The sequence below is a fragment of the Mesoplodon densirostris genome, chromosome 10 (assembly GCF_025265405.1).
Source record: "Mesoplodon densirostris isolate mMesDen1 chromosome 10, mMesDen1 primary haplotype, whole genome shotgun sequence".
NCBI classification, from domain to species: Eukaryota; Metazoa; Chordata; class Mammalia; order Artiodactyla; family Ziphiidae; genus Mesoplodon; species Mesoplodon densirostris.
Window position 1 is genome coordinate 21906836 of NC_082670.1, and position 23995 is coordinate 21930830.

Consider the following 23995-nt stretch of genomic DNA (forward strand, 5'->3'; position numbering starts at 1 on the left):
AGAACCAGACGTGATTCTTGACCTACAAGAATTCAAGTTATTCACATACACACACACTCCTCAGAATCCCTCAAATCTGCTGCTTGTTCTTTTCTCAAGGCTCCATAAGGCCTGTCTAGCTTTCTCTCTGTCTGAATCTTCTATAATGTGGAGTGGGAGAAAAGGAAGGAAGGAATGGATCCTTTTTGTAAAAGCGTATTTTTACAAAATGGATAGTACTAAATACATTTATAAAATAGGATAACTTACTCAGTCAATTGGGGTTGGGGAGGAGATAAAATTTTATATTTAATTTATTCAGACTAGCCTCCTCAAAACAGATGTTTCATGAAGACTTGAGGAGCTAAATGGCTAAATTAAGTGATTAGCAACTTGCTTTTAATTCCAATTCAGAAAAAGAAAATCTTGTGCCATAGAGGAGTGAACACTGGTTTCAATGTTCCACTTGCACAAGGGGGATCGTTTGTCCTATGTGTATGGCTCCACTGTATGACAATGTAATGATTTTTAGTGGAACGTGAAGAACAAAGATTCCTGATGTCGGTTGCCACCTCAAGTGGATTTCACTTACATGAGAGTAATAGCCATTCTGAGCTTCAGACTGTCACAGAAAATTAGACTAGACTTACATTTTGTAAAATTAGTGTTTGAATGACATTACTTTCTACCTTGTTAAGATAATTTTTAAAATATTTTAGCGTCCCATCGACAGTTTTTTTCTGAGTTTAGAATTAGTGTGTTCGTCTGGTTTATCTACAGGGACTAAGTGTCAATTAAGAACGTCTTAGTATGGTTTTGAAGAGTTTAACCCTGTGCTTGTTTTCTTCCTCCTCCTCCTTCTGTTAATTATCTGTTAAAATTGCAGATTAAAGTACTTCAAATTCTATCTAAGATTGCTTATTTAAATTCATTCATCACAGTAAAAGACACTCATTGGTAAATTTTTGTCAGTTCCTCATACCTCATTATTTTGTTTTCTTTTTTGCAAACCAGTGGGTGCTACCGTTTTCTCCTTGGTCCAGGGCAGTGGTCCTGTGAAGGAGTGCTGGGTTACAAAAAAACGTGGGGGCCACTCGAGCAGACCTAATCAACAGCACTGGTGAATAAAACAAGAAGCAGCAATGGCTCTCCAACCTCACGCAGAGATGGCATGCTCTGTGGGGGCAGCAGCCGCTGTGATTCCTTCGATAGCTCAGTTGGTAGAGCGGAGGACTGTAGTTAATAACCCGTCACTTAGGTATCCTTAGGTCGCTGGTTCGAATCCGGCTCGAAGGAGTTCACGTTTTCTGTGTGGGTTTTTTTTCACCCTCACCCTTAAAAATGTCTATCTCAGCTATATATATCCTTGCTGTGCATCTTTTTAAGACTAATCTCAGTGTGCAACGAATCTAATTTTAAAAATTATGATTCTCCGTAATAATTACTAATACGCGATCAAACTTCAGGCCCATAGTTCATAAAGGTCCCGTGCCGCAAAGAAGTCCCGAGACCCAACCAGACGGATCAGAGGTGGGCCCCTAAGTAAGGGATCCAGTGACAAGTCTCCGCTACCCTACCCGGCATCCCAAGACTAGGGGAGGGGCGGCCTGCTAGGAACATAGCTTACCAACGGTTAGTAACTGGTTGGGCACGGGCGCCCTCTCGTGGTATTAGAGTCCTGAGTCTCTCCGAAGGTTTTTTTCGTTTTTTTCCCAGGTGGACGCGCAACTACTGGCAGTCGCCCACAGACCCTGGGGCACTACTCCCCCTTCTCCGTTTAATTATGTAAAGGCGATTCTCAACCCTGGCGCAGAAAAGTGGGTGGATGTCAGAATCACCTGGGACTATTTAACAAAGCGCCTTTAGTTGCGCCACTCTGAAGGTGGGACCCAGGCATTGGTAGTTTTAAAAGCTCCCAGGTGATTTTAATGTGTTGCAAGGTTTGAGAACCACTGCAGAAGAGAAAAAATTTAGAATTAAAAATAATAGACAAGGGGAAAATTGATAGAATTTTCTACCCACTTTGGTCTAAACTGGTAGCTCCCTTGCTCTTTGAAAGCGACTCGAGGGCAAAAGAGTAAACAAGAAAAATTGTCCAATTTTCAAAGATAACATGGGCCTTGGTTGCAAATTTTATTAGATAGTCCTGGACTGAGCTTCTCACCAACGCACCATAGATTCCAACCCAAACAAGTTCTCCACTGCAATTTCCCTCCCATAATTGGGCCATATTCTGCAATATTCCAGTATCAATTGGCAGTAGAGGCCCCACCATCCCCGTAGAAACAGCCAGATGACTCCAAAAGAAGACGAGTGAATGTAAAAAAACCAAACCTCAAACATACCTACATATTTTTGACTCTTCAAAATTTCATTAAGAAATGGAAATTATTTGTTCCAGTTGTAAGAACTTGAGGTGGCCCTCAATAGGTCATACATGTGGGAAATAGATTCTGAGAATAAAAATGTAATATTAATGCATAAATAATTGAAGTGTAGATTTGTAAATCCACCTAGCAGAGACCAATATTCAAATCTTCAAAAGGCTAGAGAAACCTCAAAGAACCCAACCTTCCCTATCCTCTCACACTGGAGACAAGGGAGAGGCCATCAATTATGAAGTGGACCCTTATGTGGTAACGTTGTAGCAAGGTGTTTATTTACAGAAGCATAGAAATAAAGGCCAAAGAATAGGCGGAATATAAAGCTGGAGAATACGGGCATCGATCCCGCTACCTCTCGCATGCTAAGCGAGCGCTCTACCACTTGAGCTAATTCCCCCCCGCTGCTTAAGTTTCCTGCCTCCCATACTTTAATATCCGAATGTAATTCAGAACTCGCGGCCACCTTGCTTTCTAGCTGGCGTTAGACAATAGGACATAGTACGTGTTATCAAACAGCCCCTGGGGCGCCACCTATAATCTGTTCTACGGTGCTGGATCCTGTTGAGAAGAAAGACTGCAGAGTGCAGGTGGACCAGGGCGTGCAATCCATAGAAACACCTGTCTTCGAAATTGGGCAAGAGTTTAACACTGGAATCATATCTACGGAAACCGGGGACCGAAAGGAAATTGTAGGTACATCCAGGAGGGCAAATCAAGTTTCTCAGGCAATGAGACTTGGCTTTTGGCCATCCCAATAGTTCCTGCCAATCCCCGCACTCCTAAATTTTCCACCAATTGATTCTGCTAGCACCAGAAACATTCTCCAGAGTTCCTACGAATGTCCCCTAAGATCTGCTTTCTGTCTGGCTTTTCTTATCGACAAACACCACCGTCGGTGGACGCAAGGTCACGAGGGGGCGTGCGTCCCAGTTAATTTCTCCCTTCATTCTGGCTTCGTAGTCCCGATTTCGATCAAGGGTGTACAAGTTATTTTTCTAAGATAAACACTAATAGGAGAAGTGAATATAATCATGGCTGCATGCTTAGATCTGGATTCCTTGCAAAAAGACGAAAGTAGTAGTTGCCTCTTTTTCTTCTGGTCCTGTGGAGTACTAGGTACCAGGTACTGTGCTAGGTGCTCGGTACTTCACAGAGCTAGTTCTTTACAGGAGAACTCTTGAGCATTGCCAGAGACCCATCACTTGCAGGAAAGCTATGTGAAGACCCTTCCCGTCAACTGGTTCTTTGTCTGAAATTCCATCGTTAGAAACTTTTTTTGGGGGGGGTTAATGTTATTTTCTAGTGTCAATGAAATTGGGACAAGGTGATGAAATGGAGAAGATGAAACATTTTACTTAAGAAAGTTACTCTATGTCCCTATGCTGTGCAGGCACGCTGCGCAGGCCTTTCCAGGACCCTTTTAATGCCCTTAATGCTTGCTCTTGTCTTTTCTTTTTCATTGCAGTCAGGGCTGACAAAAAAGTGAATAACTTTCTGGGGGAAGAAATCCTCCACCTTCCTGCACCCCCTCCATTTGAGACAAAAGAGTTCAAAACTCAGATGTTCTAAGTGGGTGTGTAGAAACACACCATTCATCTCAAAACTTGGCTCAAGGTCAGCCTTGCCTTGATTCTCTCCACCGTCTGGGTGTTCTCTCCTTACTTCTCCTTGGACAGAATTTACCCAGCTACAGAAGTCAGTTTGGCCTCCACTCATTTTTTTTCTCCATTTATTTTCCATGATTCTATTAGGGGTGCAAGTGTGGAACTGGAGTGAAAGAAAGTGGACTAATTCCATAGCTCAGATCCATGGATTAAGCTTTGGGATGACTGACTGAACTGGGAGCAACTGGGGGCTTTCAACCATGAGCTGGGAGTTCTAGTTTCCAATAACATTGGATTAGGTATTAAAATTTCAACAGCTTAGCTTGCACAGAGGTAAAATGAAGATCAAAAATAATATCTTAAAATTCACATGGAAGTTTTCCCAGTTGTTAAACTACTGACTCAATTTTAAGCTCACTGTTCTGGACTGCATTGTGTTCTTCCAAAATCCAAATGTGACTGTATTCAAAATTGGAAAGTAATTAAGGTTAATACAGTCCTTAGGGTGGGGTCCTGATCCCATAGGATTACTATTATCATAATGGGAAACATCAGAGGGTTCTCTCAAGTCAGGAAGAGAGCTCTCAATGGGAATTAAATGGCTGTCATCTTGATCTTGGACATCCCAGCCTCCAGAACTGTGGAGAAAATAAATTTCTGTTATTTAAGCCACCCAGTCTGTGGTATTTTATCACATCAGCCAGAGCAGACTAAGACACTTATCCTCTTTAATCTGCCTTGTGATAAAGGAGGTAGAACTCTGTAAACCACACTGCTGATTTACTACTTGGCTCCATATTAGGCTTTGCCAAAAAGGAAGCTAGAGGGAGAATGCAAGGCTGGAGGAGGAAGAGGAAAGGTGGACTTGTCTTTTCTGTTTCCTTTCGGAGAGCTTCCTGTTCCTCTAAGTATCATCCCAGGAAGACTTCTGCATCCCAAGAGACGACAATTCTGTAGCAGCAATTGAATCCAGCACCATGCTGAAATTTTACACTTGTTGGCATCTCTGCTATTTTCCACCTTGTATTCAAGGCACAGATAGGAGGACACTTGACAGTGAAAGAGAAACTCCACGTCCTACAATCTCTCTTCTCCCACTGCTAATTCTCTATTAGGTCAGGAACACTGAAAGTTGCTAGATGATATTTTCTTAGTTTGTCATGGAAAGGGATTTAATTACTGAGTTCAATATTGACTATGTCCTCTCAGTACCCCTAATAGAATGTATTGGCAATTGCCATTTGAAAAAAAAAAAATGGAATTTTTTTTTAACAATATCATTTTGTAGAAATAATAGTTTTGTATAAATTTGTAGAAATAAGCACAGATATTTTATAGAGAAATACACTTAATCTTTTCCTTAAGCATATTTCCAAAGAAAGCCTTTTCTCTCCAGATAATTTAGTGTATTCTCCATTTGTGTCTATTTCTGCTTTAGGCACAAGTGTAAGGCAATCTCCGTTGAACCTCGATGTTTGATGATTTTCTTTGAAAAAAGAATATATTTGCATTTAAATTTTTTAGGGGTTTTTGTTTCACTTTAATTGCTCCACAATAATTATGCGATATAATATGAACCACCCAAATTATTTATCCAAGTAAGAAAATTCACACACACACTCCACATATTTCATCATTAGAGCTAGGAATACACACGATTTCCCATTAGATTTTCAGAAAGGAGAATCACAATGATACAAAAATGCACTGGATATTGCTCTGTTCACAACTTTGGGATCCTCTTCAACCCAAATGTCTGTGTTTGCATAATTATATCATTTATCGAGCCAACCTAGACACTTCTGAGAGAAAAAGGAGAAAGTAATTAGAGGGGACAGCAGGAAATCGGGAGTAATACAGGGAATTCACCCCAGGTATATAATACTTAGGGAGGAGGACATGGGATACCGGTAGGGTTCTTGTTTTGAGATATACACAGAACAATATCCTAACGTCTTCAATGTACAACTCAATGGATTTTACATGTTTATTAAACCCAGGAAACCAACTACCCAGATCATGACATAGAACCCATTCAGTGTCTTAAAAGACTGCTTCAATTTGATTATACTTTCAAAAGTGAATATGAATATTATCAAAGTGGAAACCATCTGGATAGACATTAGGATAGGGATTCTAAAACAATAGCCATAAGAGGTCCTTCGATAGCTCAGTTGGTAGAGCGGAGGACTGTAGCTTAGATACACCTAGATATCCTTAGGTCGCTGGTTCGAATCCGGCTCGAAGGACAAGAATTTTGAAAATTGTAGACCGAAACAAATCAAACATACACGTAGAGTGAGTGAACTCCTTCAGGTCCAAAAGAATAAACCGGACAGTAACTCCGTTTCAAGATAATAGCTCCCTCTTCAACCCATTTAGGAAAACCCTTTCATTTATGGCTCACTTCTGATTGAGAGAGGAGGTGCTAAGCTGATGAAACAGCAGGAGTGTCAAGGGTGATGGTCCTATCTGCATTGTATCCAAGGGAGCAGGATAATGAATTAAAGCACAACTCCTTATTGTTCAAGGGCATTAATTTTTTAGTATACTCCTATAATCACTACCCATATCAGTTTTAGAATATTTCTAGCACCTTCCATGTTTGCTTCTAGTTTTGAAATAAACTTATAGTCAGTCAAAACAAAACTACAGGATTGAGGTAAAGATTATTTAAAGTAGTCTAAAACTATTCACTCAAAGGCCCTTCGATAGCTCAGCTGGTAGAGCGGAGGACTGTAGATGTCTAATTACCGGTCATCCTTAGGTCGCTGGTTCGAATCCGGCTCGAAGGACTTCCCCTTTTTGAAAGGTGGTCATTGACACTGCAGGCCTGGACATGATAGAAAAATTGAACAGTGAACAGTCATTTGTGCTCATATCTTGTAGAAATGAGTGTATAAACAAACAAGCGATCCTCAAGTACGCCCAGGAGCCTGTCAACAAAGGTTGCTTCAGCGAGACAGAAGGTGAGTCAGAGTGTCCTCTTGTGGTGACCATTTCTTCAGTACCTTTAATTCAAAATAACGAGTACGCCATTGAGGCATATTTTTGGGTGGCCTACCCTGGACCCCAACACTGTGAAAACAAGTCCTGGAGAGAATAAAGCTCGCGGTACAGGCAGTAGCCTAAATCAGGGCCACGTATACATTTGACAATAGGTATTTGTAACATAAGTATAAATACGAATCCATGCATCAACACAAAAGTAAAACAGGCGCCAAATAAGTTTTAAAAAGAAATAATTGTCAAACATTAAAATTTTTTAGACATTTTATTCACAAAATCAAAATTTAAATTAATATTTTAAACTAAATTTTTTTAACTAAATGAAAAGGTCACAGATGAAATTTTCAAAAATTAAATCTCAACTAAATTTCCAAAACTTTTATTTACAAACTTAAATTACATTTTCACATTTTCAAAACTTCAATTTAAAATATTTAAATCTCTAAGTTAAATTTTGAAAAAATTAAAATTTCAAACTTAATTAATTAAAAAATTGAAATTTAAGTAAGCTTTAAAAGTTGAGTCATCCCCCAACCTGAGTCTCACCCGAGTCCATTGGGTAAAATGCTATTTTGACCGCTGGAACACAAAGAAACCTCCCCTCACTCCCAAAATAGTTCTCCAAAATTTCTGGAAGAGCCTGCCTCATCCCGTCCTTTTGCATCTCACCGAGGAGTGCTAGAGGGTAAGTTATACTTGCGGCTCTACCTCTCCGGTTCTGCCTCTTCAGCTCAAGTTCTCTCACGCTTTGAATCTCCCGGCAGACGCGGGGCCCACTTCCGCCCTCTTCTCTAGGCCTAGACTCGCGGGCACCGCCCAATCTTGTCCTTTCCTTTGTCGTCACCCGGACCGACACCACCCTCTCGACACGGACCGTCGCACACGGTGCGCGTCAGAGGCGCGGCGCTTTACGGCTGCCCTGCTTTACCTATCCGCAAGCATGGAGGCAGAGGAATCCGAGAAGGGAGCCGCTGAGCTGGAGCCTCTGGAAGGGAGTGACCAGAAATCAGAGGCAGAGGAGGAACAGGAGGAATCCGAAGGGGCGGCTGGCGACAGCAAGAAACGGGTAGTGCCAGGTATTGTGTACCTGGGCCACATACCGCCCCGCTTTAGGCCTTTGCACGTACGGAACCTTCTCAGCGCCTACGGCGAGGTCGGGCGCGTTTTTTTCCAGCCGGAAGGTAAGTGCTCAGGCCTTAGCGGTGAGGGTAGGAGGGTGATGCTCGCTGGCAGTGAGCACGCAATGCGTGTTCTGTTGCCTCAGCTGCCCTGGTCCGAGGCGCTGACGGATCCGGGGACCCGCGTCCGGCTTCTTTGGTAAATCTGTAGCGTGCATGTCTCTTAGGAGGCGGCGATGGGATGTGGATAGCGCAGTATATACCTCGCTGAGCCTTAGTTCTCGGATAGCTAATTATTGGATTTTAATTTCGGCTCCGCCCACCCTTCTTTCCTGAGCCGAATTTACCAGTTTGTTAAATGGGTACAGCCTGAATTAAAATTAAAATCTCAGTGGTTTTTCCACAAAACCGAACGTATCTCTTTGTCATCGCGGCCCAGGTCAAGAGAAGGTTTATGATCGGTCGCCCCCAGCTCGCATACAGACAGTAATTGGAATTGGAGTTGGGGGCTTGTGCGGGTTTTAAAGAGAGCGTTTAGGGCAGACCTGATAAAGGAGTTAACATTTGAGGAAAGGATTGAGTTAGACAAGGGGAAAAGGGTGGACTTTGCAGTTATCCGCTTCCGGGCAAAGACCTGGAGGTGGGACTCTGGCCTGAGGGAAGGTTTGGAGAATTCGGCGAATGGGAGGTGCAGTTGAGTGGGTGCTGTATTGGCCTCCTTGACCACTGCTGTGTCTTTGCTTCGCAGACGGGTTCGTGAGGCGCAAGAAGAAGGCAGCGGCAGCCCCCGCTGCGGGAGGAAAAAAGCGGTCCAAGTACAGCAAGGACTACACCGAGGGCTGGGTGGAGTTCCGGGACAAGCGAGTAGCCAAGCGTGTGGCGGCCAGTCTTCACAACACGCCCATGGGCTCCCGCAGGCGCAGCCCCTTCCGTTATGACCTGTGGAACCTCAGGGTGAGGGGATCGGCTTGTCTGCCGCATCGCTCAGCCTTCCGTCTTCCCAGCCCCAGCCGGCGCACCCCTGTCACCTCTTGTTGGCCCCGGCACCCCCATCTCCTCTCCATCCCAGATCTGCCCTACTCAGATCTTTTCTCGTTTTCCCTTCCGCAGTACCTGCACCGTTTTACCTGGTCCCACCTCAGCGAGCATCTTGCTTTTGAGCGCCAGGTACGCAGGCAGCGCCTGAGGGCTGAGGTTGCCCAGGCCAAGCGTGAGACTGACTTCTATCTTCGAAGTGTGGAGCGTGGACAGCGTTTCCTTGCCGCTGATGGGGACTCTACCCGCCCAAACGTCTCCTGGGCCTTTGCCCAGCGTCCTACTGAGCAGGAGCTGAGGGCCCGGAAGGCAGCTCGGCCAGGAGGACGTGAACGGGCTCGCCTGGCTAACGCTCAGGACCAGGCCCGCTCCAACAGAGGGCTTCTTGCCAAGATCTTTGGATCCCCCACCCCCTCAGAGAGCATGGAGGACTCCTTACTGGTCAGGAACTCTTGAGGGGCAGGGAGGCTCCTTCCACCTCCTAGCCCAGCCCAGTGTCCTATCTACCTGATAATGACTACCCAGGCAGACATTTTATTGTGTTTCTCAAACCAGGAGTGAGTGCTCAGACATAAAAGTTTTGAAGGCCTCTCCTCCCCCCTCCAACTGCTGTACATGCTTCGCTGAGGCACTTAGTTCTTACTAGCATGATTATGACTACTGCACACGTCTGTTTTGCCTTGTTTGATTCCTGGCTACCTGCCTCCTGCCCACTGGGGCCCTCTAAAAATCCTGCTTTCTGGCCCCAGGAAGAGCTTTTACTTTGAACTAGACTGATAATGGCTAGTCCAGACAGCTGTTTACCCACCACATTACTGGGCATCAGCAACATCCTTTTTATTTAGAAAAGATTAATAGGGACAGGGGTTAATGGGTTAGAGTGGCTTGGGAGCCACCTTCCAAATGTATTTATAGAAAAGAATATATATATATATATATATATATATATATATATATATATATATATTTTATATGTCTTTGTAGTTTATGTGGGGTGGGGATGGTCATTGGATAAGTTCCAACTTCTATGTCCCATTCACTCACCTTCACTCCATCTCCTGGTCTCAGACCCTCCCACTCCCCCGGAAGTCAACCTGGACCCTTTTCTATGTATCTAATCAATTTCTTAGGGCATGTTATTAATAGTTACCTAATTCAGCGTTTACTAACTCTCTGTATGAGGACATAGAGTGACAGTGGTTCACATGGCCCTTGGTGTAAGTCTTATAGACCAGGGGTCCGCAACCCTTGGGCCTCGGACCGGTATTGGCAGCACAGCAGGAGGTGAGCGGTGGGCAAGCGAGCGAAGCTTCATCTGCCACTCCGCATCACTCGCATTGCCGCCTGAAGCATTCCCGCACCCCACCCGGCCCCTGTTCATGGAAAAATTGTCTTTCACGGAACTGGTCCCTGGTGCCAAAAAGGTTGGGGACCGCTGTTACAGACCACTTAAAAAAAGATAAATGTCTAAGAAATAAATGCATAGAAGTACTACAGGCATTATGGTAGATGTGTATAAGGGGTAGAGTGGGGTCATGGGAAGGCATGGGTGACTCTGTCTGGGAAGGGAAGCAATGCTCTCAATGTGGAGCTGATTTCTGATCAGAGGCTTCTGACATGGGTCAGTTTTCACCAAGTTTTTCAGATCATTCCTGAAAAGTGAACAGAAGTCTGAAACAGCCTAGTGTATTCCTATAACTGAAAACAAAGCTCCACGCATGGAGTGTTGGGTTCAAACCATTGTAAAGGTAGGCAAAGCCTAGGAGGTGTACACATGATGTCCCTCTGGTGCACTTATACATGTTGTCTACGCTTAGACGAGAAAGTTCATAAGCAACATGCAAAGCACCTCTGGAGGTGACAAAGAATCTGTGTAAACCACTAAGGGGAACTGAAAACTGAGGTGTTAACAATAAACAGAAAAATCTACACACAGCCTCATAATAGATTAAAACTCTGGTCAGTACCAGGCTTTTAAACTTACAGGAGGTGTTAGAGTGATAATAATAAATAATTTGAGTTTTGCTTATGCTGTGGTTTTTTTTGGTTTTTCCCTTCACTGTCATCAGTATAATTATCCATGTGTTCTTTGGATGAAGTGGATTCATCCACTTTGGCTCTAAAATAACTTAGCCATGTTAAGATCTCAGTTTGAGAGGTGCAGTTTATTTGGGAGAATAAAAATGACCATACAATAAAAAATTATGGTCTGCTTGGTGTAACATTTCTCACAATCCATACTCCTCATACCCAGCACACAAACACATCTGTGTAATGTTATACCCTCATCTTAGGAACTTGGTATTCTTGTTTGTGTTCATTTCTTGTGAGTTTGTTCCAAGTGGATTCCTAAGGTCATGATGTCTTCCAAGCGAACCAGGAAGATTGAGTTTCAGAATTTGACAAGTTGTCGTATTCATTTATTCAAAGTTCTGAGTGCCCATTGTCACCTTTGCTAGATAAAGTGAATACCAAGAGGAAGAAACTTCTTAAGTTCTAACAGCTTAGAAAGTAAAACACAGTAGGGCTTAATTTCTTGAATGAATGAAATTCTGTTCCCAGGTTGGCCTCAGATACCAATATTTTCAAGGTCAGCATTTCAGGCTCAAGTTTAAACAGTTCTGCACAAAGAGCTCACATCTGCAGCGAGAAAAGCTGGGTAAGTCACGGAGTGAGGAATGACAATAAGACTAGGTGGAAGGTAATCAGTTTTCCAGAAGCTGTAATCGTGATGTCCTCAATTCTAAGCCCTTTGAAAGCAAGAAAATACTTTTACGCTTACAATTATGTTCCCATTTAAACAGCGCTTAGCTTTTTATGTGAATTAACATTTAATGCACAACCATACAAAATCCTATTATCCCCACATTTCCATCGTTAAAACTAGGCTCAGATGTGACATAATTTGCCACTTAATATTTTTCATTACCAACATCTTCCCCAGTTGCTTTCCCAGTGTGTATATGGTAAATGCTTTTTTCATGAATCTCATGTAACATAGAGGGAAGAGTTACAGCAAATATGAATGGATTTATGTAATACCAAGTGTTGCAAACTGGGTGATTTAACTCTCAATCATCCCCTATACGATTAGATTAAGTTATGAACCTATTGTTGCAACGAATACTCTAAATCAGCTTAGTTCCACACCATCCAAGAAGCTGGGACTCTGCATTTGCCACAGAGTAAATTAGTAAAATGAAGGAAGGGATCTGCCTTAAGAGAGTAAGAGGGCTTTTAATAGGGTGTGCCTAGGCATGTGAAATTATTCCTGAAAATGTCCAAAAGTCACAATTAGAGCACTCTTCCTCAGTTTACTTTTCCAAGGTTCCTCATATCTCTGCAAGTTGTCTTGCTGTTATTACAGTAGAGTTGAAGGGAAAACCCCTTTGTGTAAGCCTCAGGGATGTGCCCTGTTCCCACAGGAGAGTTAATGTTTTAGCAGATTGTTTGTGGTCCCTGACTTACAATGGTTTAAACGTATAATTTTTCAACTTTAGGTTAGTGTGAAGGCTGTACACATTCAGTAGAAACTACTTCCAATTTTGAATTTTGATCTTTTCCATGGCTAGTCATAAGTGGTGTGATACTCTCTCCCGGTGCTGGGAAGCCAATCATAAGGATAAACCATTCTGTTTTTCTCTTTCAGTATAGTATTCAATAAATTACATGACATATTCAACACTGTTATGAAATAGGCTTTGTGTTAGATGATTTTGCCCAGCAGTAGGCTAATGGAAGTGTTCTGAGCACATTTAGGGTAGGCTAGATTAAGCTATGCTGTTCAGTAGGTTAGGCGTATTAAATGCATTTTCGAATTACAGATATTTTCAACTTCGATGGGTTTATGCAGTGTAACCCCATCATCAATAGAGGAAGATCTGTATTTGATTTCCCAACCTTTAAGAGGGAGTCGCCTCTAATTCCCAACAAAAGCGGTAATCTCCTTTTTGGTACATCCATCACTCTCAATGGCCACACAAAACTATCTGAGATGCTGACTAATAACTCAGCCAGAAGAATGAAATGGAAAGAAATGGGTTAAATTGTGTGCTTTTCTGGGCTCTAATTAAAATATATATATATCAACGTCCTGAATACCCCTGAGACTTGAACTAAGCTTCCGTGAACAGCAATGTAGTTTTTCGGTTTTCCCTGCCTCAGCCTGCCCTCTCAGGCGTGAAGACACTCAGGAGAATGCAGAAGAACTTACAAAGGAGCCTGATGCAGGCAGGAACACCGAAGAGTTGTGTCCCAAAACCTTCACTGCAGGGTCAGGGAAGGCGGGCTGGGATTAGCGTGAAAACCACAGGGAAAGGACAAAAGGGGAGGGAGGGACAGGAAAATGTATTTGAGAAGCATGAGAAGCACGTCTTCTAACCAGTTTAGAGGGCCTTCAATGGGTGGCCGCTTCCAGCACGAGGACGCGGCTGCCATGCCCCAGGACTGGTCCTAAGGTGGGCCTGAGAATAACCTGGACTCTGCGTCTGTTCCTGCCTACTCTCCTCCGCCGATGGGCTACTGTATGTGATGAGTTAAGGATATTGAGATAGGAAGATCATCCTGGATTATCTGGATGGGCCCTAAATTTAATTACAAGTGTTCTTATAAGAGGGAGGCAGCAGAGATTTGACACAGGAGAGAAGTCCATATAATAATGGAAGGAGAGGAAAACAGAGTCAGAGACAGAAGATGTTACTTCAGTTTAAGATGGAGGAATGGCCTCTGAGCCAAAGAACATAGGAATGAGCTCTAGAAACTGGAAAAGGCAAGGAAAGGGATTCTCCTTTAAAGCCTCTGGAAGGAGAGTGGCCCTGCGAACATCTTGATTTTGGCCCAGTGAAACTTTTGACCTCTGGAACTCTAAGAGAATAAATGTGTTGTTTTAAGCTACCAAGTTTGTGGTAATTGGTTACAGCAGTCACAGGAAACCGAAGCAGACATCTATGATGTTGGTTGGTAACTACTTCAGCAAATTGTAAATATACTTCCATAGTTGCTGTTGAGAAGTCAGCTACAAACCTTTAAAAATACATGGGAGCAGGGGTAAGGGGGATCCAAAACTATTTAGAAAGAGGTTGTTCAGAGTCCAAATACATTAACTGAGCAGTAAGTATTAGTTCACTTATGAACTAAGGGTACATGAAGAGTAAACATGTACATGAAGTAAATATGAAGGGTAACATAGTGCAATAAGTGTTGATTTCTGATAGAGCCAGTAAATAAAAAATGAAGGGGAGGCAGAAAATTGTATGATAATCATATAGAAACAGAAATGCATTTTGTTAGATGCAAAACGGCGAGGAAAATAAAGATATTAGGATAAGAGAGAAATTAAATACTTATTCTTCAGAAGAAACGGGCTTTTTCTTGGAAATCAATAGAACATGACATTTATGGTATAGTTTTTTATATAAAGAGAAAATAACCTAATGAAAAACGTCTTGCACTTCTGGGTACACTTTACTATGGCACCATTTGAACATTCTGGGCAGAACTATAAAATGAAGCACTAGTTAATGTGGAATAAAGAAAAAGACAACGGAGTCCAGAGCTATGGTTTTCAATTAATTAAATGTGAAAGTGCCCAAAGATAGAACTTTATTCACCTAAAGGAGTACAAAATAGAAAGAAAACAAGCCCTCGCCTGAGTCCTTTACAAGGAACAACTTGCTTGGCTTGGCTTTCGTGATGGTCATTTGCTTCCTCTCAACTCCTTTTCCAACTTTCTGTTGGAAACCTTGCAACAGATTTTCCCCTAAATGATTTCCACCTCTTCTTTGCTCTTATTGGTGTCTTTCCCATTTAATGTATCTTCATGTATACAGAATCCTTCCAGGGGCTTCTCCATCAAGTGAATTATTAGCGAAAACTCTCTCATTGAACTGAGAGTAAATTCTGTCCGCATGTCTTTCCTTAGGTTATGCTCACACTTATTCGGGTCAACAACAGTCCTGCGTCCTGCTCCCCACCCAGTCAATACTCTGATTTTCCTCTCTAAGAATAATATCTATATTATTAAAACTTCTGTTTTTAAAACACACCATTAACATAAGAACAGTGAAAATCAAGAAGTGAAAGAACATTTTTCCAATATATGTACTCAGCAAAGGGTGCATTTCTAAAATATGTCATACAATTTAGACTGAAAACAATAAAATAATATTGTTGGAGAAAACGCATACTAGCATCGCTGTCTCTGTGGCGCAATCGGTTAGCGCGTTCGGCTGTTAACCGTAAAGGTTGGTAGTTCAAGCCTCCCCAAAGACGGATTCTTGGCTATAGAGAACTTCCTTAAGAACTTTCTGCACGTGGTTTACTTTCGAATTTGTGTCTGACAATATCAAATTCCGATAATTTTTACAAATTACTGTAAATGAAAATCTAACGAACATGTTTCCTCGAGTTGTCTTTGGGATAGGTTCATCGAATATCACACAAGCTTGTGTGATAACTGAGGGGCAGAGTTGGGGAGAATGAATCCTGATCCACAGAATTCAGGGATTGGCTTTGCGGTCAATGACTGAAGTTTTGTAGGGTTTAATAATTGGGAGCTCTTTGCGGTCAGAGAACAGGAGTCTCTACAGTCAGGGTAGAGTTGTCTGCAGAAATCAGTAATTAAGATCTAAAAAGTAAAAACTGGGAGGGAGGTCTCAGGAAGTCACTAATTTAAGGGCATCTGTGGGTGCATGAGGAACCAATTTGGAGACACTCAAATATTTTCATGTCCCTCTGCTCCTTATACAGAGACAGGTGTAGGATTTATGGGCACCTCAGTGAGGAGGTCTAGAGATGGAGAGAGACAGAAGGACATGGTACAAATGACAGACAAGGAGACAGAGGGAGGCAGAGAGCCAGGCGAAAGAGAGTCATGGAGAGATATTGAGAGACCTTCAGAGATGTGGAGAGACAGAGATTCAGAGACATAGGATCAGAAACCCAGAGGCAAAGAAAAGAAGAAAAAAAAAAAGCCTGGGGTCAATGAAGACAGATACAATTTAATTTGAAACTGAGAGAGGCACAGCCTCCCTCCTTAAAACACTGCCCTAAGAATAGGTTCCATCCCCTGATTACAAACCCCCTGCAGCAATATGGTCCTAGCAACCTGTTTAATGCTTGATTAATAGCAGGATCCCCCTTTCCCACCTTCCAGCCCCAGTGGCCTGCCCTTGGCTACTAGTGTGCATCCTTCTCTGTGCCATTTCCACTCAAGTCCTGTAAAGAGCAATCTGCTTCACCTATATTGTGTTACAAACTGACAGCTGTGGTTAGGGTACTCATGTTCTACCATTTAAAAACAATCAGAATCACATCTAGTGGAGAATGCATTATTTCTCTAAAGGACAAATGCTGGGCAAGCAAAAACACCACTGACCAGAATATTCAGTTAACCAGGGCACCCTATTCACTGATTCTGCAAGAAAATAAAGAGTTTGAAATATGTGCCATGTGCTGACAATGGAGCAATGATAACTGTGTGTGACACCTACAGAAAGAGATAGACAAGTGTTACTTTCCTGAACATGTTAAGCCCCCTCCATTGGCCTCACAGGTGGTCTGTCTGTTCTGGTTGCCAGCACTGCTCTGATTCCAAAGACAATGCTCGCCTTTGTCGTGCGGTCTGCTGTCGCCCAGTAGTGCTGTGGTAAACATGGAGAGCCTGTGGATTGGTGAGCAGCTTTACTTTGATCAAGATCTGAAGAAGCCGTGGGAGGGTGTGACAGCATTACTTAAGGATGTGGAGTCAGTGGGAACTGGTGATTTGTGTAGCTGTAAGTTTTAAAAACAGTTAAAAGTCTATTTAGGTAAGTTTGAAAAATCAGCTTTCTGTAATATTTTCTGCTTTAGATGACCAAAAATTGTAAAAATCTTAAGGGTTTAGTCTTATTAGAAGGGAGTATGAAAGTGTAGAGTCATTTTTAAGGGAGGAAGCCTTGAGAACAAGCTTTCATGATCACTAAGTCTGGGACCAAATAAGGAAAAATTGAACATACTCAGCTCTTTACCAAAACTGAAATTTAAAAAATGGAATGTGAGAAATCTCAATACCTCAAACAAGGTGATTTGATGGCAACCTTCACAAGGACAGAGAACTAGAAGATGAATTGACAGCTTTCAATACCAAGTGGCTGAAGCCTTCAACATATATCAGAAATAAGAAGAACACCTTCTGATAGTTTAAAAAAACACTGGTTTGGATAGAAAGACCCACTTTCAGAAAAGTCTCAATCTGCTTTCATAAGAAGCAGAAGAACAGAAGGAAAAACAAAACGTTTGAAACACTGTAATACATATAAAGTCTTACTGATAAGGAATGTCAGATCAGTCCTCTCAAGAGTAACTTACAGTTGACAGATCTGGCTGCTGTACTTGGAGAAGATAACATGGATGTTGTAAGTTGATGGAATTGTCAGAAAAATAAAGAATAAAACAAAGACTAAGTCAGAAAATAGATATTCTTCTGTGTTGCTTTAAAAGAATCATTGAAGAAACTTGTTTATGCTTCTAAATCAAATATTTCTTGAAAAACTCTTAAAGGAGAAAGAAATCAAATGTACTAAATTGGCTGAAAAATAATACAAAAGCACTTTCAGGTCATACTATATATATACAAGCTTGGGAAGAATCTATGCAGACAGGGAATGCTCCATTTGAAAGTGAGTTTCAAAGTCTTCAGGAGAAAGTTAGTGGCATTCAAGAAAATGAAATGCAATTCCAGAGAATATTTGATCTAGAAAGAATTCATTACTTAACATGGAGATGAACATACTCCATGTTGTATGCCTTCATTGGAAAAACATCTGTTCAGGTCCTCTACCCATTTTATAATCAGATTGTTTTTTTTTCTATTGCGTTATATGAGTTCTTTATATATTTTAGATATTAACCCCTATTAGAATATGATTTGCAAATATTTTCTCCCATTTGGTAGGTTGCCTTTTCATTTTCTTGATGGTTTCCTTAGCTCTACAGAAGCTTTTTAGTTTGATGTAGTCTCAATTGTTTATTTTTGCCTTTGTTGCCTTTATTTTGGTGTCAAATCCAAAAAATCATTGCTAAGACCAATGTCAAGGAGCTTACCTCCAATGTTTTCTACTAGGAGATTTATGGTTTCTGGTTTTACATTTTAGTCCCTAATCCATTTTGAGTTGATTTTTGTGTATGGTATAAGATAGGGGTCCAGCTTCATTCTTTGCACGTGACTGTCCAATTTTCCCAAAACATTTATTGAAGAGACCATCCTATCTCTACTGTGTATTCTTGGCTCCTTTGTCATAAATTACTTGACCATATAGGCATGGGTTTATTTCTGGGCTGTCTGTTCTGTTCCATTGATTTGTGTGTCTGTTTTTATGCCAGTGTCATACTGTTGTGTACATTATAGAACAGTCAAATCATAATGCCTTATATTCACATAATATTCTTTAAAAAGAACCCAAGACCTAGACAAGACTAATATTTCTCAACTTTTAAATATGAGATAATTAAGGTAGGCCAAGTTAAGATGAAAATATATCTACTGCTTTGGAAGTATCTAAAATAGTATAGGTTGTCATCCATTTCTGCCTCATTGAAACCATGAAGGTGCTAGAAATTTTGAAATTTAAACTTCTTTTTCCAATCTTACCTTCTGGTGTTTCCCAAGAAGAAACAATAGCACTGACTGAGTAAATAAAAAGGCTTAAATTCCTAGGATTTTTTCCCCTAGTTAAATTTTTTAGTCCACAGGGATTTAGTCTCTTGCCTTTAATTCCACTGGTGAAGTTATCTTCAATTTTTTCCAAGGTCATCAAGGTAATTGCTTCTGTTTCCAGCATAAGCTTTGTTTTTGATACCAGGTAGTAGAGAATGATGTTTCTTTCAACATTAATAATATAGACTGCTTGAAATAGTCACCTAATGTCTGGCTTTAACATCTTCACAATTTCTCCTGCCTCTGTATGAGTGGTTCTCAAACTTAGATACTTACTAGAATCTTTTGAGGAGATGATTCAGAAATGTTTTCTAGTACCTGACCTTTCTGGACTCATTGAATCAGAATCTCTTCGGAAGAAACCAGGCATTGCTATGTTAAAAAATCTTCCCAGTTGATTCTATTGTGCAGGCTCTCTTCTTCCAAAGTTAACAATGACATCTTGGTCCCTGGATTTCATTGTTCTCTATCCCATGGAAAAACTTGTTCAATAAGCTTTTTTCGTTCACCCTATTTTGTCAGTTGACCCTTTTAGATTAAGCTACTGATAAGCCTCAAACATGCTTGTTCTTCATTAAACAGCTTTCATATAATGCATAGGCTTGCTGCCAGTGATATTTTACTTTACTATGGTTAAGAAAAAGAGAATTATTTGCTAACTCAGAGTCTGAGATGATTGCTGAGTTGATGACAGATATTCCCTTCTGTACGGCTTTTTTTTTTTTTTTTTTTTGCAGTATGTGGGCCTCTCACTGTTGTGGCCTCTCCTGTTGCGGAGCACAGGCTCCAGACGCACAGGCCCAGCGGCCATGGCTCACGGGCCCAGCCGCTCCGCGGCATGTGAGATCTTCCCAGACCGGGGCACGAACCCTTTTCCCCTGCATCGGCAGGCGGACTCTCAACCACTGCGCCACCAGGGAAGCCCTCGAATGTTCAATAATGGCCACACATTGTCTTAAAATAGACATCACCAGTCATTATTGGCCTCTTTTTCCTTATGACAGGAGTGATTCAAATATTGGGCCTTCATTCAACAGTCATTACATTCTTAGTTCTCTCTTTGTATGGCTCCCACTAAAATTTCCTGCATGACCCTAATTAGAAATCTTTAAAAGCTCAGATTCAAATGCCTGATACTTATCATCAGTTGGGACAGTTTGGGGATATGTGTTAGTTCTTCTGATCACCAGTAAATGTGGAGTCCTACCATTTCCATGAGAAGGACCCATGGGAGGAGAAGTTCAGTAAACACTCAGAAGCCCCAGTAACACTATGAGTAAGAATAGTTGGAAAGCTCCTCCCTATAAGTGCCAAATGAGGGATAGATGGAGCCTTATCAAAACTCTACCTACCTTATTTCATCTCAGTCCCCAAATCCATTAAGCTACTTTGTAGCTGATTTAGAGTATTGAGCAAGTTGCTGTGTAACTGAGCTTTATGATACCAGATCCAATGGTGCATCAAAGGTCCGTGTTAAATAGAGATGCTCTATGGAGCCTCTGTCAATTCACAGGAAAAGAATACCTGAGAAAAAGCTCCTCACTCTTTACTGGGCTTTGTAGAGACTTAATACTGCACAATGGGATACAAAAGATGGCCATGTGACCTGAACTTCCTTTTAGATATTGAGTATCGTCTGACTCACAATCCATAATATTGTGCAAGCCCAGTAGAGTCCTTCATCCATGGATATCTTCCATAGTCACTTCCGGTCATCAAAGAACAGATACCAGAGAGCCTTCCAAGGATGTATGAGTTCCATATAAATTCATATTTTGTCCAGATATTTATATTCAGATATTTAGGTTTGAGTAGCTAGAAAGCAATATGAAGCACAGTCCAAGTACAGAAAGCACAGTAAACAAAAAACAAGTATGTTAAGTGGATAGCAAGGAAAACTGCCTAACTAGATAAAGAGTTTATGGAATATATGAAAATGTTTTCAGTTATAAGTAATAGAAATCCAACTCAATAAGACATAATCAAAAAGGACTTCTTTTTTCTCATATAATTGGAAGGCAGTACCTCACTTCGGCCATGGTTCTTGACCCATCTCTTGGCAATTCTCTCAGCTCTGCTTTCTCCAGAGCCAGATCAACCATGCCGTGGAACGAGTGGGTAGGAGTTTATGTAACATAGTTATATAACATATAACATATATATATATATATATATATATATATATATATATATAAAACATATATATAACATAAGCCAACATAGTTTATGTGGCCACCTTAGACCCATAATGCTAATCAGGATAATGCTAGGTGCTAAATTAGCTTAAACCTGGGCTCACAAACCAAAGGAAATGGTATTTCATGCTTGAAGTTGCCCTCGATTCATCAAACCACACTCCTGCTGCACAACGGATGAGGGTGAAATGTCAGCTCTAGACTAATTTCAGAAAATATATCTAAAAAGGGATCAAATTTTAGGCTCCTTAAAAGCTAGGTTAGAAAACGTACAGTTGATGCTATACATAATGGAAAGTAATCTATTTAAGGTTGCATAAGACAGTGTAAAAGGCAGGTAAACCTACTGAACTGAGTAGGATGGAGAGAAAGAGGATAAATAGAGATTATTGTAAAAATAAAAACTAATAAGTTTCTGGACTACAGTGGTTATAGTAAGAATGCAAATGAAGGAATAAGGGTGAGAGACATGAAGAAAGTATAACAGGACCTGGTGACAGTGGAGAGAAAAGAGTCAAAGATGATACCCTGGCTCAGCAAAGGTGGTGCCATCAATCTTAATGGAAAAATTGGGACATGGGTCAGTGGTTGGAAATGGAAATGAGCTGGATTTTACATGGTTTGAGCCTTTAAGAGAAATGACTCAGGATGCTGGAAAATTAAAATTAGCTCTTATGGGAATGAGAATTTGGAGGTTATTTACATGTGAGTAAAAGACATACAATACAGATGAATATTTTCTAAGAAAAAGCAGGTAATCAGCCCCTATGCTTTATGAGATTAGGAAAAAAGGAGCCAACATAGGCGTCAACAGAAAGAAATGTCAGAAAGACAGGGTGAGAATCAGTACTATACTGTATTGCTAAGGACAAAAAAAAGAGGCAGGCAACTGATGTGCCCTGTTGGAGAGCACATCATCCACTTTGGTTCAAAGGTCGCTCATGATCTTTGAGACAATAGCTAGGTAGGAAATTGTGTAAAGCCAGATTATAGCATGATAGGAAATGAACACTTAGAAATGCAGGCAGTATAGATTTTAAGCTGGTGAATTCTGGAAGGGGGGAAATTAAGAGAAACACTAGCCTATTAAGGGCAACCTAAAGTTTTTTAAAAAAAGGGGGGGAATGAAAGGGCATCTATACATATAGAAGATGAGGGAAAATCTCAATGAAGGAAATAAATGAAAAAATCTAGAGATAAATGAGGAAGGTTTCAGAGGTTGTTGAAGAGAATGTGCTTGGCATGTTAAAGGAGTCAGGATGTTTATTACTTTGGGAGAAGAAAGGCAGGATAAAGAGATTTGTTTTGAAGTGGTCAGAAGGCCTCTCCTAGAGATTTTCCTCTTGGAGTAGATGATGCTGTGCAGGGGTGGTGGGGTGGTGGTGGCTGAATAGGGCTGGAGAATGAGGGCTCAAAGTGTGGGCTTATGACACTGACAGAGGAGAGAAGAGAGGTCACTGCAGCAGTGACTGTTCCAAACAACTCCCTTATCAGTCCCCTGCTCAGTCAGAAACAACTGATGTGGTTTAAATTGCCTGTTGGTAAATCATGATATGGCCCTACTGCCCCCAAACCAATTGCCCCCATGTCTCCCAAAGCAGCTCCAACTTTCTCCACCTGCAAGACTGAGGCTCCTCATCTAGACGAGATGCTGGATTCAATAGTGAGGAGGTCCACTTAGAATTCCATATAAAAGACTTCTCATTTTCAGATACATTAATGCAAATTTCTGAGCCAGGCAATTAAGACCAAGGTTCCTGGATACAAGAGGGTTGCAGAGAATTTGAAAGTGGGTATAAAAGATAAACAACAGGAGTTACTCCAAGTCTTCTCTTTTCTTCACTAATTACCAATTATTTGATGTTATCAGTTACTACTCAGAGTTGGATTCCTATACCCCTATTTTTAACGTGTCCTGTGCCAGATGGAAAAAGGATTCTCTCTGCAAGGGTTAACTGCCTTCAGCCTCCCTCACTTTAAAGTCCAAATCTCTGCTTGGGTAATGACACAAACTAATATTTTGGGCATGAAACAAGAAAGCTTCAGTTGCATACAAGTCCTCCCCAGCCCATCAGGAAGCAATGTGAAGAACTCTTTCAAGAAACTCTTGTGGCATACACGTGTACTGGGAGGCACCTTTTCCTTCCTCTACCCGAGTGTGGCACTATTTCTCTTCTAATTACTTGTAAGGGATGTGACTAGTGTTTTTCCCAGAAATATTTCTCCCCACAGCCCAGCTAAACGTTGGGATGTAGCATCACTTTAAGCGGGGGGATAAGCGTGAAGGCCACAGGCCTTGTTCTAGCCACACCACTTTATGTCAAAAGAAAAAACAAAACTTGAAATTGTACCATTTTCCCTTCCCCTTTTCATCCATCCAAATTGTCTTAACTCTTATTCTTTTCCCACAATGCAATGAGAGCCACTTAAAACGCTGGGACCTATTCTGTGGCAGAGCAAATAGATGTAAACTGGGGCAAACTTCATAATGGGAGGTACATCAGTGCCACCATTTTTACACCATCTCCTTTGCCCCACTCCAACAAATGATAAGATGAGGTGACAAGAGGTAGAACTGGAGTCATACATGAATTCCACTGGGAATTGAAAATTCAAAATTGTCCTTTATTTTGAGGGTGTAGACAGACAGTTTTGTTGTTTCTGAATTTTAGTCCCAAGTACGGTCAGTTTAAGCTATTACTCCTCCCTGTACTCCGTATGTAATGCAATGGGGAGGCTCCAAAAAGATCCAATGCCTACAGCAGAGCAAAGACAATAATTCCTTCCAGGTTTCCATTCATTATTTGCCTTAGCATCAAAAATTCCTGGAATTCTTAAAAAAAAATCTTGGAATTCTAGAGATGGTCCAATGGCTATCATCACCACCAGGCCAAAGGGTCACATGAATATCCACTTTATTCCTTTCTCCCCCAGCTTTACTGATATATAACTGACAAATAAAATTGTAAGGTATTTA

At 41.3% G+C, this 23995-nt stretch overlaps 2 protein-coding genes, 1 long non-coding RNA gene and 4 other non-coding genes across 7 annotated transcripts in view; 5 read left to right on the forward strand and 2 right to left on the reverse strand.

The window, feature by feature from the left end:
- LOC132497348 (histone H4) overlaps nucleotides 1-23995 on the forward strand; it is a 313717-nt gene that overhangs the window by 172427 nt on the left and 117295 nt on the right. The gene's annotated exons all lie outside the window — the stretch shown is intronic.
- On the forward strand, nucleotides 1182-1275 carry TRNAY-GUA (transfer RNA tyrosine (anticodon GUA)). Its single transcript has 2 exons — nucleotides 1182-1218; nucleotides 1240-1275. It is a non-coding gene; the product is annotated as a tRNA-Tyr (tRNA).
- TRNAA-AGC (transfer RNA alanine (anticodon AGC)) lies at nucleotides 2688-2760 on the reverse strand. Its single transcript has one exon. It is a non-coding gene; the product is annotated as a tRNA-Ala (tRNA).
- Nucleotides 5497-7880, reverse strand: LOC132497397 (uncharacterized). Its single transcript, XR_009533582.1, has 3 exons — nucleotides 7685-7880; nucleotides 6722-6800; nucleotides 5497-5769 (listed from the first exon to the last, which is right to left on the reverse strand). It is a non-coding gene; the product is annotated as an uncharacterized LOC132497397 (long non-coding RNA).
- Nucleotides 6127-6216, forward strand: TRNAY-GUA (transfer RNA tyrosine (anticodon GUA)). Its single transcript is given in 2 exon segments — nucleotides 6127-6163; nucleotides 6181-6216. It is a non-coding gene; the product is annotated as a tRNA-Tyr (tRNA).
- Nucleotides 6673-6762, forward strand: TRNAY-GUA (transfer RNA tyrosine (anticodon GUA)). Its single transcript is given in 2 exon segments — nucleotides 6673-6709; nucleotides 6727-6762. It is a non-coding gene; the product is annotated as a tRNA-Tyr (tRNA).
- ABT1 (activator of basal transcription 1) lies at nucleotides 7845-11331 on the forward strand. The gene is made up of 3 exons (XM_060110481.1): nucleotides 7845-8157; nucleotides 8843-9048; nucleotides 9205-11331. Exons 1-3 carry the CDS (start codon nucleotides 7917-7919, stop codon nucleotides 9583-9585), a joined length of 828 nt encoding a protein of 275 aa, XP_059966464.1. The 5' UTR covers nucleotides 7845-7916; the 3' UTR covers nucleotides 9586-11331.